The sequence below is a fragment of the Dunckerocampus dactyliophorus genome, chromosome 13 (genome assembly GCF_027744805.1).
Source record: "Dunckerocampus dactyliophorus isolate RoL2022-P2 chromosome 13, RoL_Ddac_1.1, whole genome shotgun sequence".
In the NCBI taxonomy this organism is placed as follows: domain Eukaryota; kingdom Metazoa; phylum Chordata; class Actinopteri; order Syngnathiformes; family Syngnathidae; genus Dunckerocampus; species Dunckerocampus dactyliophorus.
In genome coordinates, this window is record NC_072831.1 from 27,903,454 (window position 1) to 27,927,758 (window position 24,305).

A 24,305-nucleotide genomic window follows, 5' to 3' on the forward strand; every position below is an offset into this window, starting at 1 on the left:
TGACCTCATCAAATTCGTGTTAAAGGCTTGTCTAAGTCCAGTCCAGTCACCATGGCAACCACGGTACAGCATTTCAAGGTAAGCTACACGTCCGAACAGCAGGGGGAGCCCTGGAGCTGATTGGCTGCACATTTCATTCCAGCTCTGCGGTTTCCCCTGAAAGCCACAGTGGAGCGTTGAGTCTCGTCAACCTCAAGCGTTGCCACATGTCATTTTTCAGAGAGAGTCATGTGACCGACGTCATTGTTGTCAACAACGGCAGATACTCCCAACTTCTTCACCATCTTCAGCTACGTAATCCACTTTTTGCGAGTGCGAGCAACATTTGGGACTATCCCGCTCTTCTGGTTCTGTTTACCAAGGCCGGGGCGGCCTCCTTCTTGGAAGCTTCTCGTAGCTCCTAGCCCACAAGGAAGGCTCCAAAGTAGCTGGCCCTGCCGTCCATCTCCATGGCGCTGGCGTTGCTCACCGTGATGAAGAGGCGGTCCGTGGGCTGGAGGAAGGCGGTGCCCGCCTGGTTGAGGGAGAACAGGCCGGGCTCCTGACCCCGGGGCCAGCAGGCACTCCTGGACGACTTCATGAGCAGGATAGGAACTGTGTAGGAACTCATCTACAGGGAAATCAACAACGATACTACATTATTATTAGTTCCCCTTCAGGGGAGGTGGCGCAGCTTCAGAAAAACTAAGAAAAACAACATTTTTTTTTCAACTTTTTTTTACCTGCCAAACTATCGCAGCTATGATAAAGACATCGGGGACCCAGATGTTGAAAAAGAAACACAAAAGATGCTCTAGCACTCTCAGTTGAGGCAGATGGCCGCCCCATATGTGTTCCATATGTCTTATTGTGTTATTGTGTTATCTTATTGCGTTATCATCCTGGTCAAAATGTGTTGTTTTGTTCAACCGTGTTTGTGAATCTGGAATAGAAATTGTCAACAAAATAGTCCAAAAATTAATTAATTAAAATAATAAATATAATTGTTTTTTTCAATGATACAACTTAATTCAATTAAAACAAAATATTTTATTAAATATCTGCTTTTGAATAAAATGATGTTATATTTAAAATGTAATACATTTAATCATCAATAAAAATGTATTTGTTTAATTAAACATATACCTGTATATTATAAATAAATCCATAAATATATATATACATTTATTTAAACTTTAGTCAAAGCTACAGATTTTATGAAATATTTTGTTTGTATTATTTGTAGTTTGTTTATTTGAATAATATGCATTTCTTTATTTGTTAAATATTTCTTCATCTAAAACATACGTAACGCAGTAAAATTAAAATGCAATAAAATAAAATGTAATAATAAATAAATAATAGAATAAATAAAATCAAATGTAAAAAATAAAACAATTAAAATCTTTCAATAAATAAATAGTTACATTTTGGTATTTTTGGTGAATTTAAAACGCTAATATGTGACGGTAAAAGTGACGTAAGAACACTAATAATACAGTAGACTACCATGCAGTTGTGTACGACTGAGTTTTAGGGCCGCATTGAAAAAAATCTGAGATTTCAAAGATAAAGTCGTAAATTTACGACTTTATTTTCATAGATTTATGCTTTTTTTTCTTGTTAAAGAATAAAACAATAAAGTCATAAATTCACAATAAAAAAAGTTGTAATATTACGGGAATAAAGTAGTAAAATTTATGAGAATAAAGTAATAAACTGACGATAAAAAAGTTGTAATATTACGAGAATTATGTCGTAAATTTACAAGAATAAAGTCATAAATTTACAAAAAAAATACTGTAAGTTGAAATTTTACAGGAATAAAGTCGTAATAAAGTCATGAATTTACCATCAAAAAAGTTGTAACATTACGTCGTAAACGTACGAGAATAACGTGGTAATATTCCAGGAAGGAAGGAAACTTTCCTCTCGCTTCAGGCAGGCTTTTATTTGTAACGTGGCAGCAAAACAGAGAAGTTGAGCACAAACAGATTAGCATGGCTAGCTAGCCCTTCTCACTCCCGCCTTCCTTACCCCGCCCCCTCCACATGCCCAAGACCAAAGGTCACATAAGTCCCCCCCTTTTCGTAGCTGTCTCAGGCAACGCCTGTAACGTAAGGTCACCAGTTGCTTCTCGTAAATTGACGACGTTATTCTTGAAATCTCAGATGACTTGAATGCTCCGTGGTAACATGCTTTGCCCGTGACAGCTGTGAAAAGGGGAGACTTACGTGACCTTTGGCCTTGGGCGAAGGTTATGTAACCACTTTTTTTCTCGTAAATGTACGACTTTATTCTGGAAATCTCAGATGTAGTTGTTTCAATTTGGCCTTTATACTCCTTCGTAGTTTTGCGTTGTATCTTTACGAATGAAAAAGTCGGTGAAGCTGTCACCCCTATTTTTAGCAGAAGATGGAAAAAAGTCATTTCCGAAAAGATAAAGTGAATGATAATTCCAAACTTACGATAAGAAAGAAATGATGAAATAATAAATAATAATATCAAATAAATAGCATATAATAAATACAATAAATTGCAAAATATCATCACCATTTTACAGTGATAATTCACACATAAAGCTGAAATATTTCAAAAATTATGAATTTTTAATAATTTGACTTTATTTTAAAATAAAATAAAATACAATTTTGGACGTTTTGGACCAATTTTGTTTTGAAACCATGATGCTGGATGACGGACCTTCTTGTAAATGTACTGAACCAGCTGAGCTCCGTCCTGCTCCTGTGGCTCCTCCCCCTCAGCCCCGCCCTCCTCCTCCTGCTCCTCCTCCTCCGTGGGCCAGGTGGAGGTGAGTCTGAAGTACGTCTGGGCGTAGATGTAGTAGAGGCCCGCTCGAGGCACCAGCAGCTCTCCTCCCCTCAGCTCCACGTTCTGCAGGAACGACTGACCTCTGCGACCTTCCCACGCCGTGACGCGCTCGCCCAGGTAACCTCGGCTGCTGCTGGCGCCTGAACGCACCACCAATAACAAAATGACACCCCGCCTCTTTGAAGCCTTACGGCTTGTCGCTCAGGTGGAAACCTTATCTGACATTGAATGCAGCGCAATGATTCAGTGACAAACGTTTCCTGTCCAGTGGGCGTGGCCAGCATACGCTACTGTTGCCATTGGCCAATAGGTCTTGTTTGACTGGGAACTCTGACACTGAACAGATCGTTTTTTTTCTTACAAAATACATATTCAGAAATGTGGAAAATAATAATTAGCCCTATGCGAGATATTTTTATGAATATTTTGTCTAATTAATTTTTTTGAAGCATTTTTAAATGCTGTAAATGTTAACATAATATAATTATTTTTATAACATTTTTGGACTTTATTGTTCCAGTTCTGACTTTAAATCGAACTAGAAATAAAAGGTTTTTAAAAATTTTTTTTTTTATTATTGTTAATTTAATAATTTTTAATTATTTATATATTTGTATTAGCTATTTACATATTTTATTAATTGTTTATTTATTTTTAACATTGATGAAATTATTCTTTATTTTTTGTTTGTCAAGTTATTTCCCTAATATGCACGTCATATTTAATACATATTCACGTATTAAATATGCACTACTTTGAAGTCCAAACTAACTTCATTACTTTGTTAAATGTGTATTAAAACAAAATGCATTAAATAAAATATAACCGTACATGTATGTATTTGTTTATTTCTTTAAATAATAAATACATATTTATTTATATTTTTTTAATTAAATAAAAAGTAAATATTGCATAAACTATTTGTTGCTTGAACTAAATTGCGTTGCATTTAAAGTACTGTATACGTTTGTATTGTTTATTTGTTTATTGTTTATTTGTATTTGTTTATTTGTTTGTACCGCTATTTTATGCATGCTATATATATATTCATACATTTATTTAAAATGAAATAAAAACTGCTTATTTTATGAATTTATTTCTATTTATTTTTTGTTTTTGTTTATGTTTTGTTTATTAATACGTTTTTCTTCACTTAAATATGTCTTCATCTCACACAAAATGCAGTATAAAATAAAATGCAATGCAATGAAATAAAATGCAATAACATAAAAAAAATATATATATACATATATGTGTGTATATATATATATATATATATATATATATATATATATATATATATATATATATATATATATATATATATATATATATTATATATTGTTTTTATTGCTGTCTTATTCACCTTCTGTCTGCGAAGAAGCGACGGCGGCGGTGACGTGGGCCGCCACGTCGGCAAGGGCCGCATCGTCGCTCAGGAAAGGCGGGACTCCAGTCTGCTCATCTACGCAAAGAACGCACGTTTTTAAAAACATTAGACTCGTAACGCAAAATGCCACTTGGCGGGTAAGGCTGACTGTGCTCTTACTAGTCACAGCTGACGATATCTGCGCCTGCAGTCGCTCCGTCGCCGTCTAAAAGAAAGATTAATAATCATAATAACAATAACAATACACCATATTTATAAAATCCAGTTTTTATTATTATTAATTTAGATTATATGAATAATAATATAAGAACAATATGTTCTTTTATTGTTATTATTACTATTAATACATTTAAGGCATTCATTCTTTCATCTTCTATGCCGCTTATCCTCATTAGGGTCGCGGGTATGCTGGAGCCTATCCCAGCTGACTTTGGGCAAGAGGTGGGGTACACCCTGGACTGGTGGCCAGCCAATGGCAGGGCACATATAGACAAACAACCAATCACACTCACATTCATACCTATGGACAATTTAGAGTCTCCAATGAAGCTAACATTCAAGATTCAAGGTTGAAGAGTTTTATTGTCATATGCACAGTAAAACTGGTGGTTCTGCTATGCAATGACATTCTTGTTCTGTTCATTCTCCCAAGAAAAGGAAGAAAACACAAGAAAAAGAATAAGAACATAAGAAACATAATTACCATCATAAGAAACATAAATACCAATAAATTAAGCAACAACAACAGAAGAGCCATTAATACAGATAAATAATATAAATAAAGTGCTATGAGTGTGTGTGTGTGTGTGTGTGTGTGTGTGTGTGTGTGTGTGTGTGTGTTTAACATGCATGTGGGAGGAATGTGGGAGGAAACCGGAGTACCCGGAGGAAACCCACTCAGGCACGGGGAGAACATGCAAACTCCGCAAACTCCACACAGAACTGCCCTTGTCAAAATGCCCTATTTACTGTAATAATAATAATAATACAATAACAATAATATCAAAGTATTTACTATTGGTATTCTAATAATATTATTATTGTAATATTATTTGAAAAAATGAATAATTACTATAACAATTATTACAATATGACATTATTAGTATATTATCATTATTATTATTAATATTAAATTAATAAAACATTAAATTAGATCAAATTTAATGTACATGTAATCATAATAATAATAATATTATTATTATATTAATAAAATAATATATAATTACAGTAGATTTAAAATAATAACAATTATAGAAAGAAATTGGTATTGTAATGTTGTAAAAATTATTATAACAATTATTACAATATGACATTATTACTAAAATAGTCCAATAATAATAATAATAATAATATTAACCATGTAATATTAATATATATCTTAATATAATATTAAAATGTTATTGCTCTAATATTATTAATAATAATAGACTATCAATAAAATAAGGTAATAATAATTCTTCTATATTATTATCGTTAGTATATTATAATTTTATTGTTCTAATTTATAATTAATAATAATAATGCCATTCACTATACAATGTTAATACAAATATTTTAAAAGAATCAAATATACATAATATCGTATTATTATTAATGATAATAATATCACATTTAACAGTAAGAAGAATGAATGACAAGCTAATAAATATTACAATAGGCGGCCAAACCTGTTCAATGTGGTAGCGGAGCTGTTCCAGCACTTGCCAGCAGGGGTCAGTCTTGTCAACCTCCGCCGCTAAAGCGCCATAATCGGAGCGAAGAAGATTTGGGTCGGCCAAACACGACGGCACGCTGCCGCCCTGCATCTGGAAGGAGAAACGTGAAAGCACCCATTTAGTGTTACTTCTTTGCCTTACTGGTGTTTCTTTACACATTTCCCCCCAAAGGCGCCCCTCTTTGCCTGTTTTTTTTTACAGCAGTCCAAATTTTGACGATTGAAGGGAAAAAAATTCTCCAGTACGTCATGATTTCACCACACATTCAAGTAAGTTAAACAAGCATATCATAGATAATCATATCATTTATGCCTTCATGCAGTACACATAAATATTACATTAAATACTAATAATACACTATAGTATTATGATTTAAAACGTTTTTGGAATGTGGGAGGAAACCTGAGTACGCGGAGAAAAGCCACGCACGCACGGGGAGAGCATTGCAAACTCCACACACAGTGACCCAGCGGGGATTCGAACTGTTTGGCCAACATGCTAACCACTCGACCTCCATGCAGAACCCAAATAAAACATAATAAAGTTCAATATTAAAACTAATCACAAAATAATAATAATCATAATCAGAGCACATTTAATTACTACTAAAAATATGCATTAATAATAAAAAACAGCCTTCTTTTTATTATTCTTATAGTTCAAATTCATTTGCAAATATAGATATCTCCATTTGTATCATTTTTACCAGACTCTGTTCTGTTAAATATGACCTGGAATCCACAGTGAAGAAATATTTTTCAATTAAAAGTGACCAAAACAGTTTTTCCGTGCCGTGAAGTGGTGTGGTACATATTCAAATGAGACGTGTAGCTTTAACACGTCCTTTTTCCTGCCATTGTTTGCTTCTGGCCAAGTGCAAAGTTTTCCCAGCTTTTCCTTCCTTCTGGCAGGCATTCCTGCTTGATGAGGTTCAATACCACACTTGAATTATTACCCAGAAAGGAAGTTTTCATGGTGATGGTTTAGTCGATCTCAAACATGCTTAGCAAGGATACGTTCAAGGACATGGCAGGTTTGCATTTGCACCGTTGAACGTGTCCAAATAGGAGCAGGACGAACAAGCGTGTATATCACTGATACAGTACATCACGAGTCACTCCCTCTATTTAACCTTTGCAATTTTACAACAGGGAAAAAAGAATAACCATGTGTAATATCAAAGACATGGTGATACATTAAATGATGAGGGAATTCAGGAATGGATGATATCAGACACTGTGATACATTAAATGATGAATGAAGTCAGGAATAAATGATATCAGACACTGGCATTCATCAAATGGCAAATGAATTCAGGAATAAATGATATCAGACACAGTGATTCATCAAATGATGAATGAATTCAGGAATGGATGATATCAGACACTGGTATTTATCAAGTAATAATAAATGAATTCAGGAATAAATGATATCAGACACCGGCATTCATCAAATGACGAATGAATTCAGGAATAAATGATATCAGACACTGTGATACATTAAATGATGAATGAATTCAGGAATAAATGATATCAGACACTGTGATTCATCAAAGAATAATACATGCTATGAAGAATAAATGATAGTTTATGATAATGGTATTCATCAAATAGTAAGGAATAAATGATATAAGGCACTGTGTTTGTCGGGGCTGTGATTCTTTCGTGAATGTGATATCGGTACCTCATTAGAGTTGCTTAGTGACGCCGTGAGAGTTCTCGTGGGCACAGCGGGCACAGTGAGTGGAGTGCGTGCATGGAGCTGCGGCCCGTCAGCCAGCACGTGTCAGTAAGTAAGTTCATACGCAACAAGTGCGTGCGTCCTTGCTGTGTTTCCAGCCCTCGCACACAACTTTTACAGCTGCGATGCTGTGATGTAAGCCCACCCACTTGATCCAGAGAAGAAGAAGCTCTTACCGTGTGGAGGACTCTGTTGAAGAACACGAAACTGAGCACCACAGCCAGGCTCTGCACGAGCACGGCTGCCAGTATGACGAGCCAAAGACACTGCAGGGAGCCTGAAGAAGTGGCCATCGTGTGGCACTCTTTAAAAAACAAACCAAAAAAAAAAGCCCAACAGGGGAGAAGTTTCCACGGCAGTCAGGACGAGTCTGATCAGGCACAAAGACACAGACGCAGAAGAGCGAGAGAGAGAGAGAAGCAGTTCGCATGGAGGAGGAGCAGCAACATGTCACCGTGCAGGGGCTTGACTGCCTGCGTTATTTTTACTTGAACACCACCTCACTGTACTCACAAATGGGGGAAATGCAAGTTTTCACACCCCCGTGACTTGCAGGAACGTGAGAAGGTGACACAAATGATCAGTGTAAAATCAGCGGCCATTACATTAGGTACACCTGCACAGTCTAATCCTGGGGTGTCCAAACGAATGAAAGGATGCAACTCTGACACGCTGATATGTTGTGATGTCCATACAGCAGGTGAATAAGCCTGTTATTAATAGGAACGTGCAGCAGGGCTTTGCTTGTCCATTTTTGCCTTTTTATTTAAATTTTCCAAAATTTTTCAACTTTCTTCTTAAATAATCTTGTTCTTGTAACACGACGACCTTATTCCCGTAATATTATGCCCCCCCAACCTAATTGTCCAAAAATGACAACTTCACTGTGTGTTTTGTTTGTTTGTCATAATATCCGCGACTTAAAAAAAAAACATATTTTTACTTTAATATTTCAACTATGCGCTACTAAAATGACATTATTTTTCCTCATCACATAAAACTGTGACTTTGTTCCTGTTTTTCTTAACGTTTTGACTTTATTCTTGGAAAATGACACCTGTTTTTTTCCCCCCCATTTCTGCTGGGTTTTTTTATATTTCAACTTTCTTCTCGTACTCATGACTTTATTCCCGTCATATTTACACTTTATTGATAACATTCCACCTCTTTCTGCAGCCTAGTTTTAATCGCCTAAACGGTCATCTTTGCTCCGTTTGTCTCTCAGAATATTACGACTTAAAAAAATAACTTCTTTCTTTCGTGGGTCAACTTTATGCTACTAAAATGACATATTTTTCCTCATTATATTACGACGTTATTCTCCTAACATTTTTCTCATAACTTTTTTGTCTTAATATTCTGACTTTATTCTTGTAAAATTTTTGCTATTACTTTTTTTTGTGAAATTATATTTTATTATATATGTGCTGCAGGCCAATGAATGCTTCTTCTAACGTCTTATTTTATTTTCTTATTTTCACTTTATGAAAGTGAGCAAATAATAAGCGTTGATAAGTCATATTTTGGGCGGCTTTTCAGCATTCATAGATTTTCATACTTGAGCGCTTGTGGGAAAGTCGGATTTATTTCTGTTTTGACCAAAGTTGCCGTACACCACCTACGTACTGGAAACCCAACGTCTGATGTACCAGCTTCAGTCAAGCACCTGAAGGCACCGTTCCCATTTGCAGCCAGGATGAAAAAGTGTTTCCTGCGATTGTGTCAGTGATCCAGGATGCGTTTTACACCACATGACCCTCCTATTGTTCCAGTAACCCTGAATGACGACGGCGTTGTCGTTCCTTCAACGTGTTTTAACTGACTGCACAAAAGCGCTCGGGAGAAAAGCGAGTCACTTCCGAGGCCTTTCGGGATGAGGAGGAGGAGCTGATACGTGGGGACTATTTCCCCTCTGGGAGGGAAGTCGACACCCTGAGAGAGGCGCCCGTCTCCAACGTGGGGGCGAGTCTGGGCGTGTGCGGACATCAACATCTTTTTAGCTGTGACCTTTGAACTCACACAAACTTGTCTTATTTGACATGGGATGATATATTGCGTGAGCACAGCGGCTCCGCCACTGTTGAGCATTTCAAAACTGATCTTCATGACCACATCCAAGCAAGAGCGATGTTGTCTTCATCGCCGTTTGTTTGTTCGTCAGCAGGACGACGTGAGAAACTACACAACAGATGTTTGGGACACTTTTTGGAGGGGTGGTGCAAGTGCAGAGAAAAAAAACATTTAAATCTTGGTGAGGTTCTGATTGAAGGTGCGGATATGCGAACTTTGTTTCATTTTTTTTCCTGTTACAGTCCACTTGCACTGAGGCAAAAGGGTTGCAGTACCCAAGCAGAACCAGCAGATGGAGCTATAAGACATTGTATGAGCTAAACCCGGGGTGCCCAAAGTGCGGTCCGGGGGCCATTTGCAGCACGCTGCACATTCTAAAAGTGTAATTTAACAAGACAAAACTAAAGAAAAAAACACATGCAGCAAAAATAGAAAAATCAGCAGTAATTTCACAAGAATAAAGTCAAAATATTAAGAGAAGAAATTTGTAATCTAACAAGAAAAAGCCCTAATTTCAACAAGATTATTTTTACGTAATATTGTGAGGAAAAATCATGTCATTTTAGCAGCATAAAGTTGAAATATAAAATTTTTTTTACTTTTTTTAAAGTAATATTATGACAAAACAAACAATGAATAAAGTTGTAATTTATGGAAAATTAGGTTGCGGAAAATGTTATCATGTTACGAGAATACAGTCAAAACATTATGGGAATGAAGTCATAATTATGAGAAGAACATCTACAAGAAGAATGTTGAATAGTTGGAAAATTTAAAAAAAGCAACTGCGCAAATGGAAAAAAGTTGTCCTTTTAGGAGAATGAAGTCAAAATATGAATAGAAACACGTCGTATTCGAACAAGAAAAAAAAGAATAAAGTGAAAATATTATGAGGAAAAAATAAGGTCATTTTTAGTTGCGTAGAATTGAAATATTAAAGGAAAATGTATTATTTTTTAAAAGTCATAATATTATGAGAAACAAACCAAAACCTTCTAATCCTAACCCCGTAACCCTGCAGCACTACCCCTCTAACCCTAACCCTAACCCTTGATACTGTTTTTCACCTATATGCCAAAGCTGAGATGCAGTTTTGTCTTGAAGTGTATCCAACGTGTTAGCATATCCACATGTGCTGCTTTACAAAAAAGTTGCATCCTTTCATTTTTCACAATGTGGCCCTCGCTGGAGAAAGTTTGGACACCCCTGCTCTGTTACTGTACAAGTAACAGTATGGTCTAAATAAAGTATACCTACATATAAACCTCAAATGTGAAATCATTCACCAAAAATGAATTAAACATAAATAAAACCACGCCCCCTTCCATCTGGATAACATCCACAAAGTGGATCGGGATGGCCGGCATGACGCTCCCTTTTCCCCCCATCCATGCCTTTAATTGCATTCTTGGAGGGAAAAGTCACAGAACCTCCCAGAACTTGTGAGGTCATGCTGAGATGCTGAGATGTTTCATTGCGAGCCAAAGGATGTTCAGCCAAGATCCTCACAGCACCTAATGCTGTCTGTCCCATGATGGAAAGTGCTTGCGAGGGGGCCTGGACACGCCACATGTAGCTGCTAACCCCTCATTCTTACCATCTGCTATGTGTTTCGGCCCAATGGAAGACATACACTACACGGACAAAAGTATTAGGACAGGTGGCCAACACCTACATGGAGTTCAAACAAATCAGGGAAGATTTTCTTGTTGTGTTTGTGAGATTCTATTTCTATTTTTTGTCTCCATGCTTTTTTTTTTTTAAATTAAAAACACAACTTAAATTTTTGCTGAATTATTTTGATTTTTTTTAAATTTAAAGTTTGCATTTCTTTAATTAAAAACATTCATTTTTTGTTAAAGAGGAAAAAAAGTTAGGAGATGGCGCGCAAGGGCAGGCAAGGAGCTGATTGGCTGGACACGACAGGAAGGAGGCAGGGCAGAGGCTAATTAGAGACCCCGTGGCTATTTGCTTGTTTAGACCAGACATCTGCTGACTATCGGAGATTCTGTGTTTAACAGCATGGAGGTGTGCATTGGAACACTTTCCATTACGTGCTTATTAAAACAATGACAACAGAATAGGACTCACAAATCAAATTCCTACAAGTTGTCGTTGAGCCAGTGGATGTACCGCCTGAGCGCCCTCACCCCGACGTCAAACTGGAAGGGCCGCAGAGTGAGGCTTAAGCATCCGTGGAAGCCGTCCTTGTAGTGGTCACTGGTGACCGCCACGCCCGCGTCCTGCAAGCGGCGGGCATACATGAGCCCGTCATCTCTCAGCACGTCATACTCGCACGTCATGACGTACGACCGAGGGCACCTGGCCAGCACCTCCGTCCTCGCCAGCAGAGGCGCCGCACGCACATCCCGCAGGCCCCGCACCTCCTCCCTGGCGGCGGCGTGTGATCCTTCGCCGTGCACTGAAACCGGTTTGTAACCGTCCTTGTATTTGGGCGCCAGAAGGGCGGTCCAGTCGACGTGCGCCATCAGGTCTTGTGGCATGGTCGACTGGTGGCCGTTGGACAGAAAGTGGGACTTGAGCGAAGGGTCGGCACCGAGGTACTGCAGCCAGAAATCCACCATCAGTGGGCGTCTGAGGATGGGCATGGCTTGGTTCTGCAAATAGGACGGCGTGTTGAAGTCCAGAGCTTGGACGACCGGGTAGATCAAAGCCTGCACGCTGAATTTGACCCTCATGCTGTCATCCATGGCAACCTGTGAGAGGAAACACACACACTTTTTATGTTTCACTTTCAAATCAAGTTTTGAGGCCAAAACTTTCAAAAGCCGAGCAAACCTCGGAATACAAACCATCATCTCATCAGCAAACCTCATGAGATTCAAGCTGGAGTGCGTTTACGGAATATTTTTGTAGTTAGAGCATAGAAAACCTGTTTACGACCTTCTACATACGCTTTTTAACGTGATTAGAGCCCTCGGGACATGAAATAACACCCCTATATCACCTTTACACTTGTATGACCCAATATAGTAAACACAGTCAGAGAAAATAAACCACTGGTGGCTATTTACCAAATGTTGGTAAATTGCATGAACTGCTTTTTTATGCAGCAAGGAAGGAGGTGTTGGATGAAGACCAAAGAGAGGTGTGACAAGGGCAAACCGGTTAAACCAGTTTTTAACAGGTTTGACCAGCCCATCCCACACACAGCAGCCCCCACACAAGTCATTAGCACAGAAACCTCCCCCACTCACACATAACCTACAACAATAGCAGCTCAGGTACGTGCGGCGCTGCGCCCCAGCAAAGCTGCAGGAACCGGTGGACCGAACTTCAGGTCGTTAGCGATGTTGATGGTCAATAGGAGTATTCCTGCGTACTGTACCTCCTGGGCAACTGCTGCCGCCAGGTTGCCCCCCGCGCTGTCACCAGACACACCCACTCTGCACGGGTCGACACCGTACTTGGCGAGCACCTCCGGGGACAGGAAGTGTTTGGCGGCCGCGAGGCAGTCCAAATACTGTGTGGGAAAGTGGGCCTCTGGATACAGACGATACCTGCAAAGACGACGCGGTGGAGCGTCAACGTGTCTTACATTGGAGATGACTTGGACTTACTCCACAGAGACCAGAACCATGTGCAGCTCGTTGGACATCAGTCGGCTGTTTTCATCGTATGAGCCCACCTCTGTGGATCAGCACAAAAGCACCTGTTCATTAACCAGTCCTGCAAATGTCCTAGAAGTCCAAAAACACAGGACCACTAACTGGCACTGCCGAAGGCCCAGCCTCCCCCGTGGAAGTACAGCAGGCCTCTCCTCGAACGGCCCTCCCCGTCGCATGCGCCGGGCTCGTAAACGCGCACGGGGATGCCGTCAAAGGTGACGTCGCTGACCCGCAAGACCCCCGAGCCCTGCTTGATTGAGTCCTTCATGGTGTCCTCGAAGCCCTTGGAGATCTGTCGGATCAACGTGACGTGGTGGTCCAAGCCCAGCCGCTCCATCAGCAAGGCCTGGCGGAAGAAAATGGACGGACGGATGGATTATTTTCTGTGAGAAATAACTTTTGTTGTTTATTTTGTTGCTCTATTGTAGTTTCTAATCAGGTTCTATTGCGTTATGTGATTTGATTTTATTAGTTACATCTATGCATCTCCATGAGGATTTCACCAGACTTAAATAAAGCATAAATCCCTCAGAAATGCTGCATTTGGTTACCATTTCTACAACCACTGGCTCCTTGAGGAAACTCAATCTAGGAGTGGTGGTTGCTTGGCAATGGAGTAAGCAGCCTTTCATATTACATAAGTACAACTGCAAAAACTACTGTAAGCTCACACAGCCTAAAACAACGGTAGTACGACTTCAATCTAAAACCATTACAGTGTTGGTGGCAACAATACTGTGTAGGCTCCTCATCCGAAGAGCTTCGTCACGCTGACGAAGCTCTTCGGATGAGGAGCGAAACGTCCGACACCTTCTTCACAGAAGTACAGATGACGTCTCAAGAAGCCTTTCCCTCGATGGACAACTCCTGAACGACTGAGAGCCTACACAGACGCAATACTGTACATGGGTTTTCATTTTCTAGTAAAAACAAGGCTGCCCCAATACCTCCCCCCCATTTGAATTACAGTTTCTCTGTCATTCAATAAAAATAAATAAAAGAAACAAAGTTACCAGGTGGAAGACGACTCTGCAGACAGCATCCAGCAGCATTAGCTTCCAGGGCTGCCGGATGCCAGCAGGCAGCGGGGTGTACAGGTAGTAACAGGCCACAGCCACGGACAAGACGACGAGCAGCCACATCTCGGATACGTGGAAGTAGTGGCAGACTTGGGTCCACCTGCAAAGTGAACCACAGTGACAGTGAAAGGGGGCGGGGCTAAGATGGCCGGCAAACGGCACGCCTCCAAATTGTTACTGCTATTTTGAAAAGTGTAATGAGTGAATGTCCACACTGTATGTAATTAAAAAAGTTGAAAATAAAACATTAAACCCGACTGAAACCCACGTCACGTGACTATATTCATTCAAAAACTAACGTTTCATCTTATTTGTCAGAGTTTATTTACTCGTTCACGTATGCAGTCCCCGAGGGGGACATGGAGAAAAAATATATGATGGGTAAAAAAATATAAATAAAGAACGTCCGTTTTTTTTTTTAGCTAAGTTGTACTACACCTTGTTGACCACACGAGGGCGTTATACGACCAGTGACTGCACCTCCAACAGTGTTTTTTTTTTTTTTTTTTTTTTTTACAGCTTCAGTCACCCGTCTTGGTTCTATGCTGGCATGGACAACTTTAGCTGTGTTAGTGCGTATCGAATGGACTTCCTCAAGGCTGTGGACTTTTTTTTTTCTTTTAAATATCACAAATAACCCTGTGTACATCTAATTATACCACTTGACTCTACTGTATTGTAGCCATTTTGGCCAATTGAAACTACGGCGGCCACTATGAAGTGTTTTGGATCATTCCAAACACAGGAATCATCCAAAACCGAAAGCACCCATAAAACAAATAGAAAGAAATGCTGCAAATTAAAAATGCTGCAATCACATAAATGTTGCAAGATAAAAAGCAAACCCCTAAAATGAACTGCATGAGAGAAATGTTGCATGTTCATTTCACAAAATGGAAGTTTGACAGGTTACGAGGGGAGGCAGACATGCGCTATGTTCATAGTTGTCCATTTTGGTGTGCAGATGCCATTTTCAGTTTTTCTTCGTAAAGAGCAGCCATGCTTTATTTTATCTGTAGGAAAAAAACAAGCCATGGGTGGTAAATGGCCTGTCCAGTGACTGTCCAAAAAGCGGGTGCCACTTTTCAGACTCTTTCGTCTTCCCACGGGTTCATTGTGACCATGACTTGGCCAACTCTCCGTCCCTGGTGGTTTCCCCTTGTGAGAACATAAACAACGGCGACAAGGATCTGACCCCTTAGACCCGCCGGGCCCCGTTTTCCAAAACACGGCTAAGCTATAAGCGAGACCGCCCGACCGTGTCAGATTAACCTTTTTGGTTCCCAGTGAAGCCAGACATGACAAGTGAAATAGTGAAAGGCTGTGAAGAGGGTTGCTAAAAAAGGGAATCAAATGTGATGGTGGTTGGACTTCCTTTTGGCTGCATGGTGATGCTGAACAAATGTCACATACATACTTAAGTCTAGCGTATTTTGTGTGTGACCCCTTTTTGCCCTCCATAATCCACATCTTAAGCCCCATGCTCCACTCTTGACCTTTCTTTAACATTTTAACAACAAACATACAGTTGTCAACCTCTGATTTGTTCAGACACAAAACAGTCATTAAGTTAAAGTAATATTTTCACAGACCTACATGGGATACAAGGGGAAAAATATGTTCATCACTGTTAGGGGCGCTGGCCCTGTTTGGTTCCAAACTACACTTGAAAAAATAATAAAAACAGGAACACCACCACTGGCTAAATGACCATTCGAAAATGTGGGTCCCAGGTTGAGACCATCTGAGAACCCTTGCGCTAAACACTATAATACGCTTCTGACAGTTAGTTAAACACATGTTGAATTCGGTTTTACACATGAAGAAAGAAGGGCCGCACGGTGGCCGAGTGGTTAGCATGTCGCCCAGACAGTCCGCTTGGGCATCTGTGTGGAGTTTGCATGTTCTCCCGTGCGTGCGTGCGTGGGTTTTCTCTTCTATTAAAAAATATATGTATTTGCAACTTAAAGCAGAGAAAAGAAATTCCCGGATATGCGAATGCCAAACCGCAAATAAGCGAGGACCTACTGTAAAACACTCCCGCTTTACTGTAATGAAATTATTGTGGCAAATGCACCTGCAGCAACTGCCATACAAGTGTAAAAACAAGTTAACCACTCTTTTTATTCATTAAAGGTAGCAAAAGTAAGAAGGCATAGGATCATTCATGTCGCAGAGCAACTTGATTTTTTTCAACAAATGTGCCCTCACCTCATTTTTTTTAACATTTTCAAATATAAAGTGTAAAAGGATGTTAACCGCCGTAAAACATAAAAACGACAACCACAAAAAAGCGTCAAGCTTAAAAACAATAAATGCTGACTTACTGTTTGGAGTGTGAGTCTGCTTCCTTCCCACAACTTGTGTCTATTCCTACCTTGTGTTGCAAAGAAAACCAAAGAAAAAGTGAATAGCAGAGTGCACAGAGTTAATCATTGGATGCTCACTTAACTGGGCTTTTGTGCAGTACACACGATTAAGAAGCTTTAAGCAACTTTAGAGGCATTTCTTGGTCTAAATCCAATATTTTGAGCTTCCACTGTATTACTTATAATAATACTAAAAATACTGTTCATAAGTCCATTAAATGCCGACAAAAGCTGCATCGGGTACACTTGACGCCTGTCCTGACTAGACGTCCAATAGCTGTTGTGGCCATCTTGAAATCCTAAACTTAGGGTACACATTGCTCCAAAGAGCTCTCTGCTGATGCCAAAAATCTGTCCGAATAAGAGCGTCAGCGGAATGCCAAGAGTGTAAACTTGAATGTGATATATGGCTATATGTATGTGTGTGTGTGTGTGTGTGTGTGTGTCTGAGTGCTGAGCATTAAAAATGGAGTCAGTCTGTGGTATGGAGGGCCTCTCTTGTGTCGCTGACTGGAATTACACTTCTTACGGTCATTTAACTGACTCAAATGCAGGAGGCTTGAATTTCATGTCATTCCTTGTTGTTAGGAGCCCGTTATTCCCTCCACCCCAAAACTTCATTATGGATGAACTTCTCAAGCAACATGTAGAAATGAGCGGGAGTTGACTGGAGCTATGTTCACACTTGCGGTTCGGTCCTCTGGTCAGGACCAAAAGAGAAACAAAAAGACACAAGGTTCGTACTTTGGACTTGATTGGACGGCTTTCGTGGCATATTAGGTGATGTAACTCAAATACAGTGGAACCTTGGTTAGCAACACTTCGAAAGTCAAAAACATACACAAAAATGTTTGCCTCGGTTCACGTACATTTCCCAGTGAGCATACCGGCTGTTTGATGTGTGGTAACAGGCACAGTTTGCTAGCAAGAATGAACTTCAGTTTGTGCACCGAGCAAATATGCACATTAGCACTCAATAACGTCATCAAACATTACGCATTACCAGGTAGTATCAACATTTGGGACCACAGATAAGACGGGAAAAATACAGTATAGTATTTTATAGCGGGATGGGAGACAGCACGCGCACTATGGTGAGTTCGAGGACCGTCGAACCAAGTGGGATGGGTTGCCGCTCGCCGAAACACAACGAAACAAAACAACATAAACTTGCAAAAACTGTGGGATTTCTAACTGTATATTACTTTTTTTGTCTCATTTGAGAATATATTGCTAAAAATAAGCATCACGTGACTATACATGACTGTATGTATGCCTATTCACCAAAGTTTAAAAATTCTTGTGACGATTATGATGCTAGAAATGCATGTCTTTCAAATCCCTGATACAAATAAGGATGGCAAATTGACATATGACATAAATACGACATGCATTACATGATGCTAGGTGGATGTACAAAGTTAATTGGTTAATTTAGTAAACAACGATCATTGTAAAAACTATTCAAATGTAATTGGTTTGGTTTGGTTTGGTTTAATTTTATTTGAACATGCATGCACGTTACAATCACATGAGTACATCACATGATTCATTTCACAATTCCACATGTCCAAAAGGACGCGAGGCCTTTTTAATCCTAGCCCCCAACTGTTCCACATCTTGTGCAGTACATATTATTCACTTCCTGTATTCTGTATGTGATTTTTAATACATAGAATAATAATAAGATAATGTAACAATATGATGATGATTTCACGATTAATATAATAATCAGTATAATAATAAATTATGATTAATAAATAGAAACAAGCATAACAGAACAATAAATATAATCAGTATAAATAAAGTATAAATAAAATAAAGACAAGCATTATACAGCAAGTTCAAGACTCTTCTGCCTTGTATTTAGCAAACATCAACTGCTTGTATTGTCTTTTGAATTCCATTTAGTTGATGTTTTTGCTTTGAAATGATTGACAATGTCAGCGATTTCCTTTTTAGTTACGTCAGTGAGGAACATGGAATAAGGACTTACTGCTAAGGCTTCTGCTTCTGCACCCACAGTCTGAAAAAGCCATCCATCAGTCTGTGCCCAGAGGGTTCACGGGTCATGAATCAGATAGGAACTGATGAGGACAACTGCATGCCTTAACCATGACCTTTAACCTGATGATGCACTGGGGGTTTGGGGGGACAGTTGGCACTGTAAAAGCCATCAAAAGTGAAGCGTTAAACACAGTGGTCATTGAACACAACACACAGCTTCACACTTCCTGTGCACCCTCCACCCCCAGCAAGCCTTTTTCCAAACGGGATCCTGATGTTCCATTCAAACCCCCCTCCCTCTTCTTCCAGCCAAAAGAGAGCTTGCTAAGCTGGATGTCGCCCTCCTTCTCCTCCATCCTCCCTTTTGGCCTCAGCTGCTGCACAGTCACCATGACAAGAGGCAGCTGTTGCAGCCAACTACACGAGACAAGAAGAAGTACATAAGCAGACATATGGTGGTGGGAGATGCACTTAATTGAAACAAGCTTTCCAGCATTCAATCAGCCCTTAAGAGAGGTTTGGGGGTTCCTTGCAGCAAATGTGTACTGCTATGAGGGATCTTTAGCACAAGTACCCTTACATTTCATTTTAACAAGCATTTTTAGCTTATCAAAATGTCTGAGTTCCACAAGGGATGGCAGAGATTCTTTAACTGTTTAACACATAGAGAAACTACTATGGGGAATAATAAACAACCACCATGTTAGTTGTGCCGCAAGGCATTCTGGGAAGTCGGAAGCACTCCCAGAGACGCTCTGTAAGAGGAGCACTGGCAGGTCTCTGGTAGGAAGGAATAAGCAAGAGAAGCCTATGTTCTAAAGAACCGTTCATGTTCTGAACTGCTATTGATAAAGATGAAAAAGATATACTTTCTTTATACTTATACTTTTTTTTTTTTTTGCAATACTTAAAACGTGCAATACTTGATGCGGCCCAGCCTTACCTTCAGTGGCTCCCAAGTAAGTTGCGTTTCAGACTCCTGCCATACCTATAAACCCTAAAATATGCCTCTCACAGTTACTAAACACACATTAAATTCAGATTAGCAGACAAAAATGTGCAGTTATACAACATCAGGTCTTGACAAAGCATCTTCCTGCTGGAAATTATTACTGGATTCGTAGCTGCAGCACTCTTTTTCTCCTGCAGATAATGTCATTAAACCATTTTATAGTTACAATAAAAAAAGTTATTCGTTTTGAAATCAAAACAAATCAACTTGACCAGTAGAACTCCACTGCACGATTCCTATTTCCCTTGAACTGCCATTTGTTATCTTGCGCCTTTTCCGGCAATGACTTTTTTCAGGCCTCTGGTTGGCTATAATGGCCGTTTCATGTTAATTTTATGGAGCACTTCTTTGACAAATATATCCTGTATGTCTAGACATGCCCTGCAGATGATCATGTGACACTCCAATATGTCCCATAATGACAAACCTCACTTTAAGATGCATAGAGCTAAAGGAAGCAATAGCAAGCTTGCCTGAACCCAATCACTCTGTTTGTGTATGTGTGAGATAGCCATCGCGCGTCCTGCTTGTCCTCAGCGCCATATGATGTCGTATTCCAGGCATCCGAGGCTTTCAGCGGCGCCGGCTCACATGGAGGAGTGTGTGTCCTCAAGGCGAGCTCATGTGCGCTTTGTGTGTACGTTAGCTGGCTGGGGTGCTGAGTGACGCTCTCTGTTGCATTCTGTCAGTGTGTGTGTGTCATCACCCTCATCTCTCATTCTTCTCATCCCGCTCATCCCCTCTGGCAGTTTTCCTCCACAGTCTCTCATCCTTGCTTCTTTTTAAGAATCATGGATAAGGTGTTCTTTGTTTCTTTCTCTGATGGAATGACTACTTGTGTCCTTTTGTTGACCTTTTACAGTGATAACCGTAGTCTATCTGCCTAACAATTGAATTTTTTCTTACTTATGGATCAAAAATACTGAAGCGTCACACCTCTAAGCAACAAAAGATTTGCACTTATTTACTATAAAATAGACCCTCAAGCCATTCATTTTTTTTTAGCTACAGTAGATGAGTCCATGGTGGACGGCTTTGTGGGGAAAAAAAAGCAGGCTTCGCTACATGTCTTAAAATATATGCTGGAGCTCTGCCACTAACCGTCAGATTGCACTGTTGGATCTTAAGGAGGTTGTAAGTTGAGTTTCAAAATACAAAAAGGGGCAGTGGGACAAAAAATTGTTTGAATAAGCAATTTATTGCAAACAAGCATAAAAGTGAAATAGGTTGTTCATCAGCTGATCAAAAGTTTAAGACCACGGCCAAAATCTTGGCAAAAATGTACAGTCATTGTCATTTTGTGTCAGGTATTCACACTTGTCATTCTCATGATCGGCTGAAATGAGTTTCCTCCATTGGGTGGCTGGACTCACCCTAAGTAAGAGATAGGGTGAGGGACTTGGTCATCCGGGAGGGGCTAAGAGTCGAGCCCTTCACGCCAAGAGGAGCCAGTTGAAGTGGCTCGGGCATCTAGTCCGGATGCCTCCCAGACGCCTCCCTGATGAGGTGTTTCTGGCATGCCCAGCCGGGAGAAGGCCCCAGGCCAGACCTAGGACACGCTGGAGGGATTATGTCTCACAGCTGGGAACGTCTTGGTGTCCTCCCTGTGGAACTGGAAGAGGTGGCCAGAGACCAGGAAGTCTGAACTTCCTTACTAAGACTGCTGCCCCCGCAACCCGGAAAAGTAGAAGAAAATGGAATGTAATGATCTCCTCATGGCAGAGACAAAAAAGCTTTCTCCCCTTGAACGTGGTGGGATTGTTGCTCTGCTTCATCAAGGCCTCTCGCAGCGCGCCATTGCTGCTGAGGTTGGACGCACTAAGACAGTCATTTGAAACTTCTTCAAAGATCTTGAGGGTAAGGAAACCAAAAAGTCAAGTGGTAGACCCAAAAAAATGTCACCAGCCCTGAGCCGGAAGATCTCATTAGCTGTTCGTCCAGACATGGGGCGATCCTCGGCCCAAATAAGGATTGTTACTGGTACCGAGTGCAGTCCAATAACCATCAGACGGCATCTGCGAGAGATGGTTTTTAAGAAGAAAAAAACGCCTTCACAGGCCTCATCTCCTTCAGCGCCACAAAACTGGCCGCTTGGAATTGCATGAGAGCACAAAACATGGGACATTGAAAGGTGGAAGAAAGTTTTATCCGCTGAAAAAATGGAACCTTGACGGTCCTGATGGCTTCCAACGTTACTGGCATGACAAGGAGATCCCACCTGAAATGTTTTCCACAGCGCAGCGGAGCGGGCACCATCATGATTGGGGCTGCTTTTTCCTCAAGAATGGAGCTTCAGATCGTTGCTGGCATCCCTCATGACTGAAGGTCCTCGTCTGTGTGGAAATGACTGACTTTCTCAACAGGACAACGCTGCACTTGACAATGCCTGACTGAAAAAGGACTTCTTCCAGAGGAATAAGCTCACTCTTTTAAAAATTGAACAATGTAGAACAAAATTACAAAAAATATATAACATATTAAGGCAAAGTCGATGAATCATTTCAGTGACCCTTTAAATCATGCAATATACAGTATATTTTAACACCCAAAAGGTACAGTTCAACATGCACACACACACACACACACACTTACTATCATGTGATGTGTGCCTTGTGATAGTTGATGTTGTTACAGGACACACATTCCAGCAGGATTTTGCCAGGCCTCTAAGGTGTGTGTGTGTACCAGGGTGCTCTAAATCAAATCCATCACACACCATCCATCAGCGACTCTCCCTGTCACTCCTCACTGTGGAAACTTCACACCAGCAGCAGTTGCAGCGGGGGGGACCACCGACCGTGTCCCCATTTAGATGTTTTTAACCCTCCAGGGTCACGGGCTTTAACCTTGACTTTCAACTTCACCACCAAGTGGCAATCACAGGTAAGAGGTCACGTAGACATCTCTTAGTGCTCATGTTTTATTGTACAGGTATATACTTAGCAACCCTGCACATTATAACAAGAAAGCTGCATCGAGAAATTACTTCTTTGTAATGCTTATTATTGTGGTTGTAGCTTGTTGGAGGGCTGTTTCTTATATTTTTGGCACTCTGATGTAGCTAAATAGGATACTAGAAACAGCTCTCGTGCATGTATACTATGCATTCTATAACAAGCAATGTTAAAACTGAGCATTGTTACCTTGATGAGGGCAGTTTTGTTTGATATAACTCTTGTTTTCATTTCCTGCTCTGCTGTTTTTATGAACCTACTGCAAAAACACTCGTCAAAGATCCTCTATATCCCCTTTTACGGAACCAGAAACTTTATCCCGGAACTAAGCGCTTTTGGACTGCAGAAACTGGGCCTGAAGTGAAGTTCCTGGACATTTTGGAGGAACTAAATTCAGACCACGTTTGCACATCGTACTGTTTAATATCCTGGCACCTTTAGGCGGGGTTTGCAGTGCTGAACATATGGTATCTGATTGGATGACGACTTTGAGCTGTATAAATGTAAATGCAATGCTGCAGAAACCTTTTAGTTCGAGGAACTATAGTTACCAGGAACTAAGGCCCTGTATACACGCAGGGGAACGTTCCTGGGATTTTTTTTTGGTGGGTTGAAAAAAATTTGCGTCCACACTGTGCCGGATTAGTGAATAGTTGCATCCAGACGGGAAGGGATCACTGGGTGAAAACGATGTAATACACAAGGTACACGTACGTGTGACGCTGTAAACGTACGTGTGACACTGTAAACAGACACGCCGATGGAAACACGTGACGCCAAAACTATAGAAGAAAGAACGCATGCGCATAAGTCCGTCGTCTTCTGGTTTCCAAGGCTCATCTAGACTTATGACAAAGTGGAATTACAAAAAGACAACAAAATATCAGGAGAATTTCAACTGGGTTGAGTTATTTGGAAATATGCAGATATTTTGTTTGCTTGTCGTCAAAGCTCACTTCTGGTCACGTGACGATAACGGGATGACGACGGGTCGGTGACTTCATCGTTTCTGAAGAACAGCGGTTCGCCTGTCTACAAGAAAACGTCAAGCCTGCGTTTTCAGATGTTCCCCCTCTGGAAGACGTTTTCAAAAAATACAGTTTCAGGGCACCCAGAACGCCGTTTCCGTGTGGATGAGAGGCTGAAATGATAAAATACTTTGCTGTACCCTCTGCAAAATATTTTTTGTACCATTACACCGCTGGCGTAAAAAAACAAGCTTTTTGCACATAAAATAATTACCAACTTAAACTGCCCCCATTTGGGATTATAATAAAGATGTGGCAAATGCAAATTAACGTATAAATGTTATATAAGAACCCCAGTGTTACAGGAGCACTCTGCTGTTTTTAAGGACCAACTGCGAAAATGCTAGTCAAAGACTCCTTTGGAAATTATAGGAATCTGCAGCAAAAATCTTAGCTGCTTCCAAGTTTTGAACTGAACCTGGCTGGCTGGACTGACGTCATTCATGGCTCTCATTTGGCCCACGATCAGTCTGCTGAATTGATCTACCATAACAACCGGAC

The 24,305-nt window shown here is 40.3% G+C and overlaps 2 protein-coding genes across 4 annotated transcripts; both read right to left on the reverse strand.

Annotated features, from left to right (window-relative positions):
- Positions 1-273: 273 nt before the first annotated feature.
- Positions 274-7,971, reverse strand: LOC129192414 (tumor necrosis factor ligand superfamily member 10-like). Its single transcript, XM_054796432.1, has 6 exons — positions 7,833-7,971; positions 5,869-6,006; positions 4,361-4,406; positions 4,178-4,276; positions 2,683-2,951; positions 274-610 (listed from the first exon to the last, which is right to left on the reverse strand). The coding sequence occupies exons 1-6, from the start codon at positions 7,947-7,949 to the stop codon at positions 401-403; spliced, it is 879 nt and encodes a 292-aa protein (XP_054652407.1). The 5' UTR covers positions 7,950-7,971; the 3' UTR covers positions 274-400.
- On the reverse strand, positions 5,884-24,304 carry LOC129192413 (neutral cholesterol ester hydrolase 1-like). Of its 3 annotated transcripts, XM_054796431.1 has the most exons (9): positions 19,754-20,207; positions 19,510-19,590; positions 18,800-19,227; positions 14,369-14,534; positions 13,458-13,701; positions 13,308-13,377; positions 13,076-13,247; positions 11,818-12,443; positions 5,884-6,006 (listed from the first exon to the last, which is right to left on the reverse strand). In XM_054796431.1, the coding sequence occupies exons 4-8, from the start codon at positions 14,495-14,497 to the stop codon at positions 11,829-11,831; spliced, it is 1,230 nt and encodes a 409-aa protein (XP_054652406.1). In that variant the 5' UTR covers positions 14,498-14,534; positions 18,800-19,227; positions 19,510-19,590; positions 19,754-20,207; the 3' UTR covers positions 5,884-6,006; positions 11,818-11,828. The 3 variants fall into 3 exon arrangements, with proteins under 3 accessions (XP_054652406.1, XP_054652404.1, XP_054652405.1); XM_054796429.1 differs by lacking the exon at positions 5,884-6,006 and having other exon boundaries at positions 7,975-12,443; positions 19,754-20,206; XM_054796430.1 differs by lacking the exons at positions 5,884-6,006; positions 19,510-19,590; positions 19,754-20,207 and adding an exon at positions 22,415-24,304 and having other exon boundaries at positions 7,975-12,443.
- Between the last annotated feature and the right edge of the window lies 1 nt (position 24,305).

Coding starts and splice junctions, on each gene's coding strand:
- LOC129192414 (XM_054796432.1), bottom strand. CDS start 7,949: ATGGCCACTTCTTCAGGCTCCCTGCAGTGTCTTTGGCTCGTCATACTG. Junction 4,407..5,868: donor TCCGCTACCACATTGAACAG/GTTTGGCCGCCT, acceptor TCTTTCTTTTAG/ACGGCGACGGAGCGACTGCA. Junction 2,952..4,177: donor CGCTTCTTCGCAGACAGAAG/GTGAATAAGACA, acceptor TGGTGCGTTCAG/GCGCCAGCAGCAGCCGAGGT.
- LOC129192413 (XM_054796431.1), bottom strand. CDS start 14,497: ATGTGGCTGCTCGTCGTCTTGTCCGTGGCTGTGGCCTGTTACTACCTG. Junction 13,702..14,368: donor GCAGAGTCGTCTTCCACCTG/GTAACTTTGTTT, acceptor TTCTTCCGCCAG/GCCTTGCTGATGGAGCGGCT. Junction 12,444..13,075: donor CGGCAGCAGTTGCCCAGGAG/GTACAGTACGCA, acceptor TTCCTCTCACAG/GTTGCCATGGATGACAGCAT.